This window comes from Meleagris gallopavo, chromosome 3 (assembly GCF_905368555.1).
Source record: "Meleagris gallopavo chromosome 3, MGAL_WU_HG_1.1, whole genome shotgun sequence".
Classification (NCBI taxonomy): Eukaryota; Metazoa; Chordata; class Aves; order Galliformes; family Phasianidae; genus Meleagris; species Meleagris gallopavo.
The window spans coordinates 93,214,659-93,232,611 of NC_139406.1; the positions used below are offsets into that span (position 1 = coordinate 93,214,659).

Consider the following 17,953-nt stretch of genomic DNA (forward strand, 5'->3'; position numbering starts at 1 on the left):
CAAGTTGGAAGAGACCCACAAAGATAATTGAGTCTAACTCCTGGCTTCACAAAGGACCACCCAAACCCAAACCCTATGTCTGAGAGCATTGTCTAAATGCTCCGTGAATTCTGTTAGTCTGGGGTCATGTTCACTGCCTTGGGGTGCCTGTTCCATGTCCACCACCTTTCAATGAAGAATCTTTTCCTAACCACCTGTAGGAGCTGTAGACCATCATGAGGAGGGTGCCCACTTCCACCATACTGTGGACACTATGTGATGCCACTTTCCCTGGTATTCTCAGTTTTGTGCCCAGTTCTGGGCTCCCCAGTTTAAAGCAGACAGGGAACTGCTGGAGAGTTCAACGGAGATCTATAAAGATGATCAGGGGCCTGAAACAAATCCGTCATGGGGAAAGGCTGAGACTCCTCCGGCTGTTCAGCCTGGGGAAGAAAAAACTGGAGGGGGTGGATCTGATAAATGCACTCAGCATCTCCCTCTGCCATTCAGTCCCCATCACTTTATCCCCAGGGTGCTCAAAACACTTTATCTACTTCATCCTGCTTTGATAGAACACTCATCCTTTGATAGGACAAGACGTAATGGCCTTAAGTTGGGCCAGGAGAGGTTCAGGTTGGATATTAGGGAAAAGTTCTGTTTCAGAAAGAGTGGTCAGGCATTGGAACAGGCTGCCCAGGGAGGAGGTGGAGTCACTGTCCCTGGAGGTTTTCAAGAAACTTGGAGATCTGACACTGAGGGACATGGTTAGTGGGCATGGTGGGATGGGTTAATGGTTGGACTCGATGCTCTTAGTGGTCTTTCCAACCTTAATGATCCTATGAAATCCTGGAGGCAACTAATGCTCAGTGCTTCTCCTACAACCCAACCCTGAGCTGTTTCATAGATATTCTTAATGGCCAAACTGGGAACTGAATGAATCCCCTTTCCTTTCTGTGCTCAGATCCTCCAGGAGCTCCACCAGCTATGTCCATGCAAACAGCCCCAGCCAAAGACAGAAGCCTTGAGAATGCTTCAAAATAAAAATAAAAAGTTATTTTTCATAGGCATCTGACAACTTCTTGCATCAAATTAGCCTAGCAGGGTAGGAGGAAGTCTGAGATCCTGGATTCACCACTCTGCTTTTCAATTCCACAGACTCATAGCATCATTAACATTGGAAAGACCACTGAGATCAGTCAGTCCTATCCAAACCCATCCCCACCATGCCTACTAAACCACATTCCTCAGTGCTGTATCTACCTTTTTCTTAAAAACCTCCAGGGGTGATTAGTCCACCACTTCTCTATGCAACCTGTTCCAATGCTTCATCGTATTCTATAAAACCTTCAGTTCTCACCTCAACACTGAAATAACTCAATTTTCACAGGACTTATGATCCATACAGCTGCAAAGAGGGAGCCATGTAGTCTCTCTGTAGCGTAGGGTTTGCTAGGATCCAGAGCACCAAAGAGGGGCATACAGTAATGCATCACTCTGCAATAACTAATCCAGGAGTTTCTTCCAGTCCCTTTTAAACCTTTTTTTTTCCTTTTTTTTTTTTTTTTTTTTCACATGCCAAGAAGAACCAGATGGATCCATCTTTTGGCCTGAAAGTGAGCTCAGTGTTTGCTTAGCCTGGAAAGAATTAATCAGCTGAAAATGAAGCTCGAGCACTTGCCAAGCGAAACGACCTCTCTGCCCCCACGAACCCATCTGCTTTTTTTTGCTATGAGTCCTGAGCCTTCCTCGGGTGCTCGGTGGGGGCAGCCCAGCTGCCAACAGCAGTTGGCCGCAGCTCAGATGGAGGTCCTGTGATTTTCCTGCCGTTGGTAGCTAATAAGAAGTGATCAGGGTCATTGCTACGGAGCACGGAGCTGCCATTCAGCCACTTTGCTCTTTTGCATTTTTTTTTCTTCTTCCTTTAAATACCAATTTTCACACCAGCAATCGGCACAGTAAAATCTCTGTGATCGAGCTACTAAGGAGCTGGGAGGCGTTGGAAGCATTTGTAGCAAAAAACATTTGGGCAAAGAGGAAGGAGAGAAGAAAAACAACAAAAAACACACCATTACTAATCTCTCAGGAGGGTAGAGATTCAGAAATTAAATACATCACTCAAGCAGCTGTCACTGTCAGGTGAAAAACCAGTGACACTGTAAATACTCAGCGCCACGAAAAATATTCTCAAAATGCTCCGCTGTTAGGTGGGATTATCAGCTCTATAAAAACCACTTCCAAAGGTTAAGAACTGCTTCAAAATTAGTTTAAAATACAGTGTGTGCAATTTTGCTAACTGTATTCCCAAGCAGATTTCATCTTTCCAGACTGCTCAACTGGGCTAAGAGTGAATTTCCACAGCTGGCAATGGGGAAATGTGGATGGACCAAAGAACGGCGACATCAGAAACCTCATGGCCCCATGAGACATTTTATACAGGAAAAAACAGATGTCCCAGGACAGAATGAGCAGCAGTGAGTGAGGCCAAAGGGCTTTAGAGACCTGCTTCAGATCCCAATGTCACCAAGTTTTGTCCCTGTATCACCTTCAGTTTTGCGACCCTTTGCCTTCTGCATCACAGGAAATGGCCTCAAGTTGTGCCAGGGGAGGTTCAAGTTGGATATTAGGAAAAAATTATTCTCTGAAGGAGTGGTCAGGCATTGGAACAGGTTGCCCAGGGAAGTGATGGAGTCACTGGCCCTGGAGGTATTCAGGAAACATGGAGATGTGGCACTGAGGGACATGGACTAGTAGGCATGGTGGGGATGGTTGGGGCCGGACTTGGTGATCTTGGACATCTTTTCCAACCTTAATGACTCTATGATTCTACAACTCTGCCCTGCAGAAGAAAAGCAAACCTTCCCAAAAAAATTCATGAAGTCATCCCAGGGAAAGACAGAAGCGCTCAGCCCATCTCAGACCTGGAGCCCCAGTACCTGAAATCATCCCAGAATCAGGGATGACGTCTCCACTTGCCTGAGCACCAAATTCCCCATTTCTCCACCTGTGTTCTTGCAATAGACCATACAGTCCCATTTCAAAAATGCTGATCCACAGCTCAAAGTTCTCAACTTTTAATCTGTATAAACCTCCTTGTTAAGGATATTCTGCTTTTCTTTGATACTTTGAAAGCTGCCTGAAAGCAAGGAGAGGCGATGACAAAAGAGGGGAAAGAAATCCCGGCTAATGAATTACCACTCATCAGCAAATCCTCTGGGAACTGTGCTCTCTGCCCATTATAAACACTAAGTAAAATATTTCAGCTTAAGACACAACTGGATGGGAGCACCCAGTCAGCAAGACACTGCTGATGAGCAGAAACCCGTTAAGAAGCAACACAACCACTTGTGAGCAAGTCTGCAGTGTTATACAACGTATAACATAGCTTCTAGTTGTTTGGCTCTCTGCCTTGAAGACCCAACATCCACACCACAAACAAACTTAATTTCACCTAAAACATTTGCTTAGTGCCATACTTGACATTTCAGTGCAGCATGAGAGTACCTTTGGGATTACTTTTACCTGCAAGGGGTTGAGGTCGAGACTCCAAAACTGTTCTATAAAGCAACCCAATGCCCAGCAAAGAGGACATGCAGTATAGAAGATAGAAATTGAAATTAAGGAGTTTGTAGAAACACGTATAGAATCATAGAATGGCTTGGATTAGAAGGGGCTTCAAAGATCATCTAGTTCTAACCCCAAAGTTCCAATCCCACTTCTACAAATAAAAAGGAAGAAGTGGGTTTTCCATAAAATCCTGATGGAATTTTTCTCTGGAAAGAAACAAATGCAAATAGTATTTCAAAACTCCATTCTCAACCTGTCTAAAACCTTGCTAGGAATGCAGTTGGGAAAGAGACTGTTGGTGGAAATTGCTTCTGTAGCTTTAATTTACAGGAGACAGCTGTGTTTTGCTAGGTTTAAGGATTACAAAAGCAAAACTGTGTCCAAATGATGCTAAATAAGGAAGTAGAAACTCCAAATTTGAAGTAAAAAAAATTTCTATCCACAAACAAAACAAATCCATGAAGATTCAGCATGTGATAAATCCACAAGATCTCCCAGCAAGATACAATCTGGATTTTCAGAACTGTGGGTTCATGGAAAAGGATGTGCCCTGTTGATAGAGCACTCCTTCCTGCATGCACCAGGCTCTAGGAAGATCTGCAAGAGGGACTGATCCAAGATGAACACAATCCTGAGTAAATAATCTATAATTGCCTCCCCAGGTTCGGAAGTGACACATTTATTTTTAATAGAATCCATTCAAAACTCTGCTACTCCATTAACCAAAATTAAAAAAAGAAAATCCCATTATTCTTAAGTATTTTCATATGCATTTAGAGCTGGTAGTTAACCTCTGAGTCCCAGTTTTATTTTGTTTTCATTAGTTCCTTGAAGTAGAGCTCAATTACTATGGCCACCCCTTAAAGGAGGGAAGCAACAAGCACAGTTGTGCAGGGTTATAGGGCATATATATGCATCAGAGGGTCTATATTCAGTGATATACATGATAAGATCAAGTGCACCCTCAGGGCTTGCAGATGACCCCAAGCTTAGTGGTGCAGTTGACAAAACAGAAACAACTGGTGGCATCAGAAGAGACCTGGACAGGCTGGAAAAGTGGACCCATGAGAACATAATGAGGTTCAATAAGGCCAACTGCAGGGTGTTGCACTTGGGTCAGGACAACGCAGCCCACAGCAGTGGGGTTAGAGCTCAATAATCTCCAAGATCTCTTTCAACCTAAGCCATTCTATGGTTCTATGATTCTATCATATTGCCTTGTGAGGTTTGCCCTGGTATGGGACAGGTGTGCAGGTACAGGGAGCTGGTTGGCACTGCTGTGAACCCAACGAAAAGTCAGGGCTTGGATATTTGCATGGAAGAGTCAAGGCAAGCACCCACACGTCAGCTGTGTTTAGGGAGAAATAGAAGAGAGAAAAAAAGATTGAATGTTATAATGTGCCTTTCTTTCTGCGAGGGGGGAGCGTATAAAAGACTAATCCAGAGCTTTGCCAAGAAGAGGCGACATTGTTTTTTAAAGCCTCTAACTAGTCCCTAACAGAGACTGGATTATGTTAGGCCAGATGTCAAGACTTCTCCGAAACAATACAGGGTTGTGTATCTCATACGATCCTCATTAAAAAGATTAAGAGAACTTCCTATAGAAAAAAAACATATTTTCAGACGGGAGCACCAGTTTCCTCCTGCCTGTACAGTCTCCAATCCCAGCAGACGAATTTCACTTTAATGAGATGTCATTTTTGAGAATGGTTTAACATCCCTTCAAAAAAAATCTTATCCCTAAACCTTGTAAAACCACGTCGAGATTATTAAAAGAAAATTTACCACACAGACAAAAAATAAAAAATAAAACAAAATAGAACCCGCCAATTCGCAGAATCCATGACACGGCCGTTTTTAAATGTGATGGAAAAGGCTTTCCAAGTTATCTGCTTAAACACAGCCTTTCTGTTTACTTCTCACTTTCATGTCAAATGAATTTGGGAAGAAAAAAACTGACAGGAACTTTAAGGGCATTAGTCACATTTCAATTCCTTTTCAGATTAACACATCAGAAGCCAGGGAGGGCTGAAGCACGGCCACTCGTCTTGATAAAAGCAAATTAACTCCTGGTGCTCTGACCTCTGACCATCAGGTTATGATGCCCACAGTCTTTCACGTCCCTATGGGACAGCCCCATGGAGAGCAATCCACACCATGGAGGAAAAATCCCACTGGAGCATCACCACTATGAGTCATTGAGATAAACACCTCAGCATTTTCACTAAAGCAAAAAGAGATCAAGGAGGGATAAAATACACAGATGGAGGACAAAAGGCAGCCTTTGCTGGAATAAAACAAATCCCTGTCTCCTCACAATATACAGCGGCTTTGATTAAAGCTTCTCCCCACCAGAGCACTCAGCAATTATCAGCGGCAGAGCCGACGCTAACAGTTTTCTGCATTTTCTTTGAAACTTTTGTGATGATGTCCCGGTCCCGTAGCAGTATGAGATCACAATACAGCCCCCAAACCTCGCTCACAGAAGCCCTCACCCTCCCCAGGCTCATTAACATACTGTGATTTAATGAGTCCTAATTCCAGCACACCGCACCAGCAACTCTGGACCATTTCAACACTGCACACTTTTTCACTGCAAAACACAAGGAAAACCATACTCTACCTTCACACAGCTGGGATGGAGACGCCAAAGCTTTCGCTTTGGTTGTCAAATTATGTTGGAGATAAGCCCTAAAAACCAAGGATTTATTTGCCTTGCGCAGCTCTCCAAAAAGCACGTGCTGACTTCTCCTGGAGGTGTGCTTCAGTGAATACATGAGAGTAGTGCCTGCTTAGCAACACGGAGAAATAATCAGGCATAATTTATTTGCCTCTGGCTATTTCTGAGACAGTGGGGTTGCAAATGGAGAGAACAGGATCCTGCAGATAGTGAGCAATTAAACTGCATCACCATCCTGCCTATAGCTTTTCTTGCTAAAAACAATGCACCTTTTGGTCTCCATTCTGCAATATTGAGATGTCTCTGTCCACAATTAACACAATTATAAATATATCTGCTCGAAAAAGCCTTATATCTTGAAATCCTGCAAACTAAATGCTGTGTGGTAGTCACTGTCAAAGGTTGTTCTTCCATGGGAATTCTTCTGCACTGAGACAACAGGAGGAATCTAGTGGATGGCCCCAAGCTCCCTGTGACCAGCAGGCAAGTCCTGAGGAAGAGGGCAAGACCAGGACTGGTGTCCCTACCAACCCAACCCATTCCATGCCTCTACAATCTTTAAGATCCCTTCCAACTCAAGGCCAATGATTCTAGATCTTCCTCGATTACTGGAAATAATTCCCAGCAAATATCAAAGCTGCATGGGCCATTCTGTAATTTCACAGAATCACAGGGGTTTGAAGGGACCTCAAGCAAAACTAATCAGCTGCTGGGCTTTAGGACAAATGAACTTCAAGCAATAAGCACCAACGCATCTCAACCAATTCTCAACAGTTTTCAAAAATGCCACAAAATCTGGATGTTGCCACCTTCTTTTCCCAAGCAGATGGACATCCTGGGGAGTCATATGGTGCAGCTTCAAAGCAACTGAACTACTCTGCATTGCCCTGATTTGCAACACAAATTGGGATGTCTGAAGTCACAAGAATATGCTCCCCAGAAATAGACATAGTTTTAACACTTATGCCATGAGCCAGTATTCATGGTGAGACAACCATGCGTTTCTGCATTCTGCAAGAATTAGTCTTGGGAAAAACATGCTGGCACACATCAATTGGGTGTGTGTAGTTTTGTTTTGCAAGACTACCCAGCCTAGCACCCTGCCTCCTTGAGACACTGTCATTGTCTTATTGTTTTGGTTCCTCCTCCCAGTTGGAGGACAGTGGGCACCTTCCACTTTGTAGCTGGGTGACGAGCTCAGCACTGATTTTCTAGGCTCACTGAAGCAGGACAGCCATGGCTTAGAAGCCACTCTTTAACATGGTATGAAAGACAAACTGTCTTTCAGCAAGGCACTGTACACAAGAGGATAGCAACCATGAAAAGAGCTCAGCACACCAACTGGAAAAGGCAATGATGCTGCATGGAAGAGGAAACCAAGCGTGGGAACACTTCTGGGGACCAATTGCATCCATGCCCCCTGAGCAGATAAATTTGATGGTGAGACGAAGCTAGAAAGGAAGCATTGTAACAACTGGATGATAAGCTGGGTTGAGTTATCAGTGATGGATACCCAAAGCAATGGGTAAGAGAGCAAAGGGAAATCAGAAACCAAAAACTCATCCACAATGAAGGAAAGGAAGGGATGAGAGGAAGGTTGGCATGTGCGTGGAACCAGGAACACAGGCATCCCAAAGGATATCTCCTGAAACTCCTGAAAAGACAGTAACTGTCAGAGATGGTTCTATGGCCACCCACAACCATACTACACACACCATAATGGCAAGACAGCAGCATCCAGTAGATTGAAAAGCAAGAGCAAACCAGCAGAGAGCAACCTTTCCTTTCCAGCAGGGTAGCATCACTTGCACCCAGTGAGTTGTCAAGCACCAGTCCATTTCACTGCCCTAATCACCCACTTCACCCTAAGGAGTATGCATGGGAATGCATGAGAACACATGGCAAGGGCTGACTCAATCCCACAAGGGTCCTGTCCCAAGCTCTGTGCATTCACACTTGCCCCAGGCCAAGGAACAGAAAGAAAAGAAGAAAACAAAACTAAAACACACAAGCTTATCCTCTGCTGACAAGTCTTTCCTACTGAGCAGGCACTTTCTCTGACAAATGTTTTATTATTTTGTTCTTTACTTATTTATAATGCTGGAGGGGAAAGTTTATCCCTCAAGAGAAGAAGTAAACTTTTCTGAAGGTGCCAGATTATATTTGCAGACAGGTTACTTTTCTTTTAAACACATGCATGACTATTTTAAAAGAAAACTGTTCAAAGTGGGTCAGTGCTTAACTTGCCTATCACTGGGATCTATAAACACAACATCAGCCACTAGGCACAGGCTTCTCTGCTCCCCAAAAATTGTCTGAAATTGGGGTTGTTGCTCCACAAGTGAGTGATTTGAGGTCTCCTGTTGCTCTTGGGATACCTCCTGGCTTCCTCCCAGAAGGAAGCACGGACATTTCCCAGTGATGCCTTGAGCTGGATGCCCAGCAGTATTTGGGTTTCGTTAATAAAACTCATCCCTTCAGTGGATGGTTTTCAGTGGAAGGTTTTGCACGGGGAAATATTTCTATCAGCCAGGAGCATCATCCTCCCATGACCTTCATCTGCCAGATCCAACCAAGACACCTGGAGATATAGAAGCCCAACAAAATATTCCCTACCTCTTCCAGGAGTTGGACTCAATGAACCTCATGGGTCCCTTCCAGCTTGAGATATTCTGTGATTCTCTGACCCTTTTCTCCAGTAGTTACTCCAATCCTACAGCACCCTCAACTTCACAAGGTTTCTCTTGTCTCCATAGCCTATCAAGTCTGGATATCCTGTCTGGTTGACCACTTGGCCATACTGGTTCCCAACACCAGTGCCACAGGAAGAGGCTGGGAGCAGCAGTGTTTCCAAAAAGCTGCTAAAATGGCTAAAAGCCATTCTGAATACTCACAAACGCTGTCATTACTGAAGGCATTGCTTCATTCTTTGCAACCCGTCCGTGTGAAGTGGCACAGCCCTATCCTGACCGTAGAAAAGGCCCCCCCATGAGATTTCTAAATGATGACCAACCGCAATGTCAATAGGAGAAAATGAAATTTAAGGCAAGCAAATCACAGCCCTTCTGAGCTGCGCTCCTGCAAAGCAGAGAGAGATAAGGGGGTGGAGTGAAAAGGAGGATCAATAAATCTTAACCTCATTCACAATGATCTGGAGCTCTTATTAAGTAAATTAATTTAAGTTAATTTAACTCGATCATGACTCCCGATCACAGTGATTTAGTGAGGGGGAAATTGCATTAGGAAAGGCCACACTCACTAGATAGAAGAACGGAAGAAAATTAGATCCACTTAGCAATGTGAATTAATATGGAAATAGCAGGTGTAAATTTAACCTTATCAAGAGAGTGAAAATTATCTTCATAAATTTGGAGAAATAGCCCCCAAGTTGCTTATAAATCTATTTAAAACAAAAATATTACAAAAAGTGTAGTAAAATTAATTTAAGATATACTCACATCTTTCGCCTCCAGAAAAGTCAGCGGCAGGGCGAAGTTTAATGCAACCCAGCAATAAGGGAAGAACACAACTCATCACCTTGGGATTAGCAGTGGGTACCTCTAGACCTGCAGTGACTTTCCCCATAACCCATTTCCCATCAACACATTCATCTTTGTTTTTGCTTGAAATCTGGGAAAGTGTGTTGACAACAACTGCAGTGCTCCATACACCCCTGCAAGGTTTCTCATTGGTCACTGCAGAATACATACCCAAATAGAGTGGGGAAATACTAAGAACACATTTAGGGACAAGTAAATAGGATGGACAGAAACACAGCTGCTGCCCAAAGTCTATAAAGGAAACACATTAAATCTGACAACATCACTTGCCATGTAAAACCTTTGCCCATCACTTTTAGAGCCTCCAAAATGCGGATTTTATAGTAGAAACTTCCTCCTAGCCACAACTACATACAGCTCTGGGAGCATCATTCAACCCCAGCACCACCAGCCTTTTAACTTCACACTTTCAGCTTAAAAGAAAAAAAGGGTATTAAAAAGTCAACTGTCTGATACAACACACACATTAAAATATAGAAATGGAGAAGTGATCAAATTTATACTGCAAAATAGTCCAGGAAAAGTTGTGTTTTCCCAGTAAAGCAGTTGGAAAAGCAGCTCACAGTCCCCTGAATCTTTCCTCGTTACGCATCCAAAAGGATGTGATGAGCAAAGGAGCATAAGGGAAAAAAAAATGTTATACTATAGAAGAAGCATTTGCCATGTGCTTCCTGCAGACAGTGCCGATGATTGATCACACACAACGAAGGTAAGAGGGAGACAAAGTAAGAGATTTATTGCTTCTTTGAAATATAATTGTTTTTAATTTGCTGATGGTGTTTTATCAAGATTTGTCTAAAACAGCCATAAGAACTAAACTTCATTATTTAATGAAGTCAAAGATTAATATGGATAAAATTATTCTACAAGTGGGGAGCTCTCAGCCAATTCCAGCTGGATGAAAACATTCCTCTTCTCCAAAACAGACACAGCGTTCAGCCCAGGAATTCTGCCCTAACTTGAGCCCCTTCCCCTTCCTCCAACTATAAACCTCCCAAATCTGGAGATAACACAGGAGCAAGAACCTCAGCCAAACACTCAGTGCAGGAATTGCGTCTCTTACATCTCTGATTTGGGATGAGAGGTAATACACTTAAGCTGTGCCAGGGGAAGTTCAGGTTGGATATCAAGATCAATCTCTTCTCCAAGGGATTGATTAGGCATTGAGACAGGCTACCCAGAGGTGGTGGAGTCACTATCTCTGAAGGTATTCAAGAACCACAGAGATGTGGCATGGTTTAGTGGGCATGATAAGATGGGTCAGTGGTAGGAGCTGATGATCTTGGAGGTCTTCTAGCACTTTAGTATGAGTGGGCATGGTGGTAATGGATTCATGGTTGGACTTGATGATCTTAGACGTCTTTTCCAACCTTAATGATCCTATGATTTTGTCCCAGTGCAGTCATTTCACCACCATTAAACTCACCCATTTACAGCTCTGCAAGATTCATCACAGGGCAGAAGCTGACATCTGATACAATGATAAATAACTCTCTCTCCTCTCTGGCATGTGCTTGCTATCCCTTGCTCTGCCTTCCTTATGACTGATGCCCAAATACCCCTATAAGAAGGACATAAAACCATTACAGAGCAACAAAAGGAGGGCTAAGAAGATGAGGAAGCGTCTAGAAAGGAAGACGTAGGAAAAACTGCTGAGGTCCCCTGGTTTATTTGGCCCAGACAAGAGGAGGCTGAGGGGAGGCCTCATGGTGGCCTACAGCTAACTAATAGCTGTCTACAGCCAACTCACGGCAGCCTACAGCCCCCTCACAAAAGCAACATAGGGCCAGGTGCTAATCTCTGTTACCGTGAGACAGCAATAGAACCCAAGGGAACCAGCAAGATTTCTATAGCCATTCTATGACTTCAGAGGGGCTATGTTGCATCACTGTATGACACAATGATGCTCAACATGAAGACTGTCAATTTGCAAATAATCTTGTTTCCCTGGCCATGAAAGTGATTGCAGAATCTAATCCACTAACAAGCATCATCCACTAGATACAAATTCCCCTCCTGAGAATAAAATGAGAACAACTATAGAACAGATCGAGTCCATATTTGGCTGACCTTTTCAGGACCTCATGTTAACAGAGAGACCTAAAGCAGTAGTTTTGCCCAAATCTCCTATCTTGTATCATTTCACAGCCACAAAAATTAGAAACAGAAATCAACCTTCTACCAGCCTCTTGTACAAATCGGCAGCACTCATAGAGAGTGCAAAGATAGAGAGAACAGTCATCGTAATGGGATTTTCTGCAGAAGGCAGCAGCTATTTCCACTGAGACAGGTTGCCCTTCCCAGATTTAAATAAAGAAGCAAAATTTGCTCCAAAATGACTTGTTCAGGCAGCCATTCCCAGGAAAACTGAGACAGAAATGGGGAAGGGTAGGATTGAAGCCAATGCGGATATAAATGCATTCATAAGGGTCAATTGGGTTGGCTGACACTCAACCATTCCTTCTGCTACGTTAAGAAAAAAACAGTATTTCTTTTTTGGAGTGGCCAGATCCACAGACACTGGATAAAACAGGCGAGAAACAAATCTTGATTTGCACACAAAATAATCAGGCACAGTAATTATTGGCAGCAAATTACGAACATCTGAGAAGTAATACTACTTCAGATTTACTGTGACAAAATTCACAGTATAAAAGCCATACATTAAAACACAAGCAATCAATGATAATTTTTTTTTGAAAGCTTCTATTTGGGCCAAAGAGAAAACATACATATTTGATGGTCTGACTTTCTATAGTAGCATGACAATCTTATAGAGTCATTTAATCATTTAAGTTGGAACAGAATTCTAGTGTCATCAAGTCCAACTGTTATGCTTAGACACAATTTGTCTTGGCCTCCAAAACATTCCTGGTAAAATGATCCACTAGATAATAGTGCAGCTCGCTTACCGCTGAAATACAGACATCTACCATACTTTCAGTGAGCTCCTACAAAGCACAGATGTGCACAATGGTCTGATTTTCGGGTGGTCCTGTATGGAGGCAAGAACTGGACTTGATGATCTTTATGGATCCCTTCCAACTCAGGAGATTCTATGATTCTATGATTCCATGATAACGTTATAAAGCAGGCTTGGTTTCATTAGCAGGCTTGACCATGTCTGCTTAGCAGGAAATGTTCATTTCCAAAAGCAGCAGTAAGTTTACTTAGTTCTAATGTGTGTATTTATCCATCATCCTTATTTAACTGCTTCAAATAGGGAACAAATATGAAGGAACAGACTGTGGTAAGCTGTTCGCCACCAGTCTAATGGGATTACTAACACGATTTTACACTTTAAGTCAATAAACAATGAGTCCAAGTAGCTAAACAAATAGAGAAATTAAGTGATTTTTGTGACTAATGCCATTGTAATGTCACGGAACACGGAACAGAAATAAAAGCGTTCACAGCCCTTGGTCTTATATTCAACAAATGGAAGAATTACCTGCATGCCAGCAGACGCCTCATCTTCCAGCTGGGGCCAGAGCTGCTAAATGAGGAGGATGGAGTGACCACGTTCTTCTTCACTATCCTGTAGCGTGTCTTTATCACTTTGTTTGCTGGGGGGCTCCTTACAAAGTGCAAGTTGGCACCTGCAGGAAAGCAAAGGGAAAAATGGGCTGAAATTTAGGTGTGCGTCCAGGGAGGTTTGTAGGTGGGACAAAAGGGATCACAGAATCATAGAATCATTAGGGTTGGAAAAGATCTGTAAGATTAGGTCCAGCCATCAACCCATTCCCACCATGCTCACTCACAGAATCATTAATTAAGGTTGGAAAAGATCTCTAGGATCACCAAATCCAGCCCCAACCCATCCCACCACGTGCACCAAACCACGTTCCTCAGAGTCACATCTCCACATTTCTTGCACACTTCCAGGGATGATGGCTCCACCAACTTCCCTAGGCAGCCTGTTTCAATGCTTGGCCACTCTTTCCAATAAGAAATTTTCCTAATATCCAGCCTCAATTTGGAACAGATTTCTGCTTTTAATCATTCGCATTTTCAGAATATTTTGAAGGATGATCTACACTTCAGTTTCTTCTGCTGAATGTTTCACGCAATTAACAGCTATGTGTTTGACTCTGGTTTTCCTCCACGTGATAGCTAGCAATTTTTTTGGCAGCTTTAAGGAATGCATCTAATTGCCTGACTTTTATAACATACAGCTATAACTGCCCAGATAATTAAAGCTGACACTACATGCTGAGACTAAGTCTTCTGGTTTTATAACTGATTTAAAGGGCTGGCTGTTTTTCTTGGGAGATGCTCTAATTAAAATTATTGCAAGGTTGAGAGGGGAAAACCAAAAGCATTATTTTCCCTGAAAATGTGGTACTCGATCCCACGTCCATCTCTGCAAGAAGTGCCTCCCAGATAACCACGATGCTGCTTGTGCATCTAAACAAGCAAAGCAGGAAAATGCATTTTATTTTCTTTCTGGTCCATTCACCAGCAAGCTAATGTCTCAATGCTGGGTTCAAGAGGGATAAAGCAGGAAATTCCCCTTCCCAAACTCAGCCTGAGTCTTTCAACTTCTGATAAGGGGATGGAGAGAAGCGAGATCGGTAGATAAATCACCGGAATTTTTCATGATAAAGATGAAGATCACGAGGCTTCTCCATGCTCCGCTGTAAAGATAAATGCTCATTGAGCACAGGGCATGCAGAGGGATTCACAGCCTTCAGTTTTGCCTATAAAGTGTCAGGCGTGCTCACGACAGCACACAAACAAGCACTTTTATGCAGAGGTGATAAAACCGGGATGGCACTGCTGTTCGCGTCTCTTAAGAGATTTTCTTTCACACCCTCAACGCTCTGCTCTTTAATTCCTACTTAGGACCCCTATGTAATTAATATATCAGAATAATGCCTGCAGGCAGGTTATCTCATGCTAAAAACTGGACTTTGATGATGCTTGAGAGAAAAGCACGCTGCTGTCGGCAGCAGGCATCAATAAAAGCTCCGAGTGCAGGCGCATGAAATCAGCCAGGAAATGTTTAACAACCCGAAAAGCCAGGAAGTTAGCACCAGTGACCTAAGCTTCAGGTGATCTGGAATAAAAATTAAATAAGACATATTCATTAAATACTCCCCAGAGTTAAGAAAGGGGAATGACATTTCATTTTTTTTATTGGAGGGGAGTCCTAACACCTCTTCAATTCCGAAGTATTTAGGCTTCTTTTACTAACCCAGCCTCTAAACAAATGACATTTAAGAGATGCTCTCAAGGAAATAAATGGGCTGACAGTTGGACTGGATGATCTTAGAGGTCTTTCTAACCTTAAAGATTTTATGAAAAGATGAAGCAACCAGAGCAACTGCAAATACTCACAACCTTAAGGGTTAATGAAAGAAGAGAGAGGAAAGAGTACAAAAAACAATTTGGCTTTCCAATGTTTCCCTGCCTTTGGAATTTTCATAGAATCACTAAGGTTGGAAAAGACCACTAGGTCATCAAGTCAACCCATCTTCACCATGCCAACTCATAGAATGATGAAGGTTGGAAAAGACCTCTAAGATCATCTAGTCCAACCATCAACCCAACAACACTATGCCCGCTAAACCACGTCCCTCAGTGCCACATTTACATGTTTCTTGCAGTGACCCCACCACCTCTTGTTCCAATGCTTGACCACTCCTTCAGAGAAGAAATTGTTCCTAATATCCAGCCTGAACTTCCCCTGGTGCAATTTGAGGCCATTACCCCTCATTCTTAGTTAGTATCCCACTAACTTCTTTGGGGCAGCTACAAGGATCTTTAAAGCTCTTAGCAATAAGTGCAATTAGAGTCACTTCCAAACAGCAGCAAAACCTTCAGAGAGCTACATCTAGGCTTGCAGTATATGAATAACAACAGAATTTGCAAACTTGCACAACTGTGATAAAATCTCACTTGTTCCCATTGTCAACCCCGCAAAACCACATCCCCAAACCTATTCTCACCACAACCCCAAATCCTCCCCAAACAGCACCAGCTGACCCCTCACCTCCACTGCTCCAACCATGCAAAATTATTAAGGTGGGAATCTGTCAATTGCATTATTAACATTTATTTTTTTTTTAACTACTGCGCGTTGTCACTAATCAACCCAACACCTAATCCACATCTTGCACGGAACAGAACTCCCAAATTGTTGCAGCTTTCAGGTGTCCCCAGTGCCGGCACGCAGACGGGTTGGCACCTGGTAAACTCCATTCCCCAGCAATAATTGGATGTTGTATTCATGCCAGAGCCGCTCTTCGGAAAGCGCCCGCATGCACGCTCCAGCATTAAGCACCTTCTGAAAGAGGCTCTCCGAAGAGCTCAGTTTTCTATTATTACTTGCTAGCTGAGGGGTTTTGTGTAGATAATCATGTTATTTAGATAGGATGTTGGTTTAATTCCCTTCATTACAGGCTCCCAGGGTTGTAATTTTTTTTCTCCACATGATGTATTCCCCGTGGCACATTTCACTCAAATCAAACACTTTACGCTTTTATTACAAACAATACCCCAGCGTCCCCTGTTATCAGCCCAGCACACACATGCACACTCCTCGCAGAGATCCAGAGGTCAGTTCTAATGACTAATCGATCTCATTAGCTTTCCTAATTAAAAACTTTACTACCGCAATGGAAGACAAACTACAAAAAAACTGCTTGCATCATATTTGAATGGGATATGAGCACCATTTATCAGGCCAGGCTCGCAGCCTGTGCTGTGCTGCTGAGTTGGAGCTTTGCTTGGAGCCATGACTCCCCTAGCACCATTTGCTCAGGGATGGAGAAAAACCTGGTCGAGGGGCTTCAGTGCCTTTTGTTGCCCTTTGGATGGGCAGCTGGGTAGCAGAAATCCTTTCTGTGGCACTCATCCTTCCTCTGAACAGATGTAGCCCAAGACCACACATCCTTCTTTGAAGCTGATGTCAGCCCATCCCCATCATGCCCATTCAAAGAATCACAGAATCATTAAGGCTGGAAAAGACCTCTTAGATCACCAAATCCAACCCAATCCATTCTCGTCATGCCCACTCAATCATGTCCCTCAGTGCCACATCTCCACAGTTCTCGAATACCTCCAGAGATGGTGACTCCATCACCTTCCTGCTCAGTCTGTTCCAATGCCTGACCACACTTTCAGAGAAGATATTTTTTCTCATATCCAACCTGAACCTCCCTGGTACAACTTGAGACCATTATCTCTCATCCCTCTCATCCTTATTCTGAGTAGGTGTGGCCCAGGACCACAAATCCTCTTCCAAGCTGATATAGCCCAGGGTCATACACCCTTTCTCTGAGCAGATGTGGTCCAGTACCACACATCCTTCTTCTCAGCAGATACTGTTCATGACCAGAGGGCGATGAGGGGCCTTATTTCTGCTTATATTTTGCCATGGAGGGGGGATATCTGAAGCAGGGAGAGCAAAACACCTCCTCACCTACAGAAGAGCTGGAAGCAACATGAGGTCCAGCTCACCTTCCAGCATCCCCAAATCATACACGTGGCTGTGCTCTCATTTCTTCTATTCCCACACCCACATCCCAACTGCCTCTTATTTCCGCTCTGTGCCTCCCATACATTAATGAAGTATTTAAAAGTGACAGGGTAAGCTTTTTTTTTTTTTTTTATTCCTCCCTCGATGCAAAATAAGTTGACTTACAAGCAAGTTTCCACCAAAAAAAAAAAAAAAAAAAAAAAAGTAAACCTTTTGTAAAAAGATGTATTCGTCCCCATGGCAAGAAAAATGGAGACGAACATTGACCTGCTGTTAATTACAAGTCTTTCCTTGACATTAAATTTTAATCATTCACATCTGCCAGAAGGACAGGAGGAGGCGAGGAAGGTATTAGCCAAATCTGTCTGTTTCTCCATCAAATCAGGGTGTTTCAGTGAGTTTTCTGCTAGTTTTCCTCCTGCCATTTACAACAATAGAAATTGAACCCATTTGGGTGATATGCTACAGAAAAGGGAAAAAGTTCTGGAATCAGCAGAGTAAATCCTACTGCTGGGAAAAAGAATGTTAAATGAGCACGGATACATTTCCGGGAATACTACCTCCTAAATTCAAGGGATTCTCTCAGAAAGTGATGTGGGAGACAGTACATCCCATGTGAGTATGGGGATTGCTCAGGCAGCAAAAGAAGAAGACAAAAAGGGATAATAATGGGTGCTGTGGGCCATG

The 17,953-nt window shown here is 43.1% G+C and overlaps 1 protein-coding gene across 1 annotated transcript in view; it reads right to left on the bottom strand.

Moving 5' to 3' along the window:
* ZC3H3 (zinc finger CCCH-type containing 3) overlaps window positions 1–17,953 on the bottom strand; it is a 154,340-nt gene that overhangs the window by 73,260 nt on the left and 63,127 nt on the right. Inside the window, exon 4 of the mRNA XM_085221772.1 lies at window positions 13,235–13,382. Within this exon, the coding sequence (XP_085077898.1) occupies window positions 13,235–13,382 (148 nt within the window). The remainder of the gene's footprint in view (window positions 1–13,234; window positions 13,383–17,953) is intronic.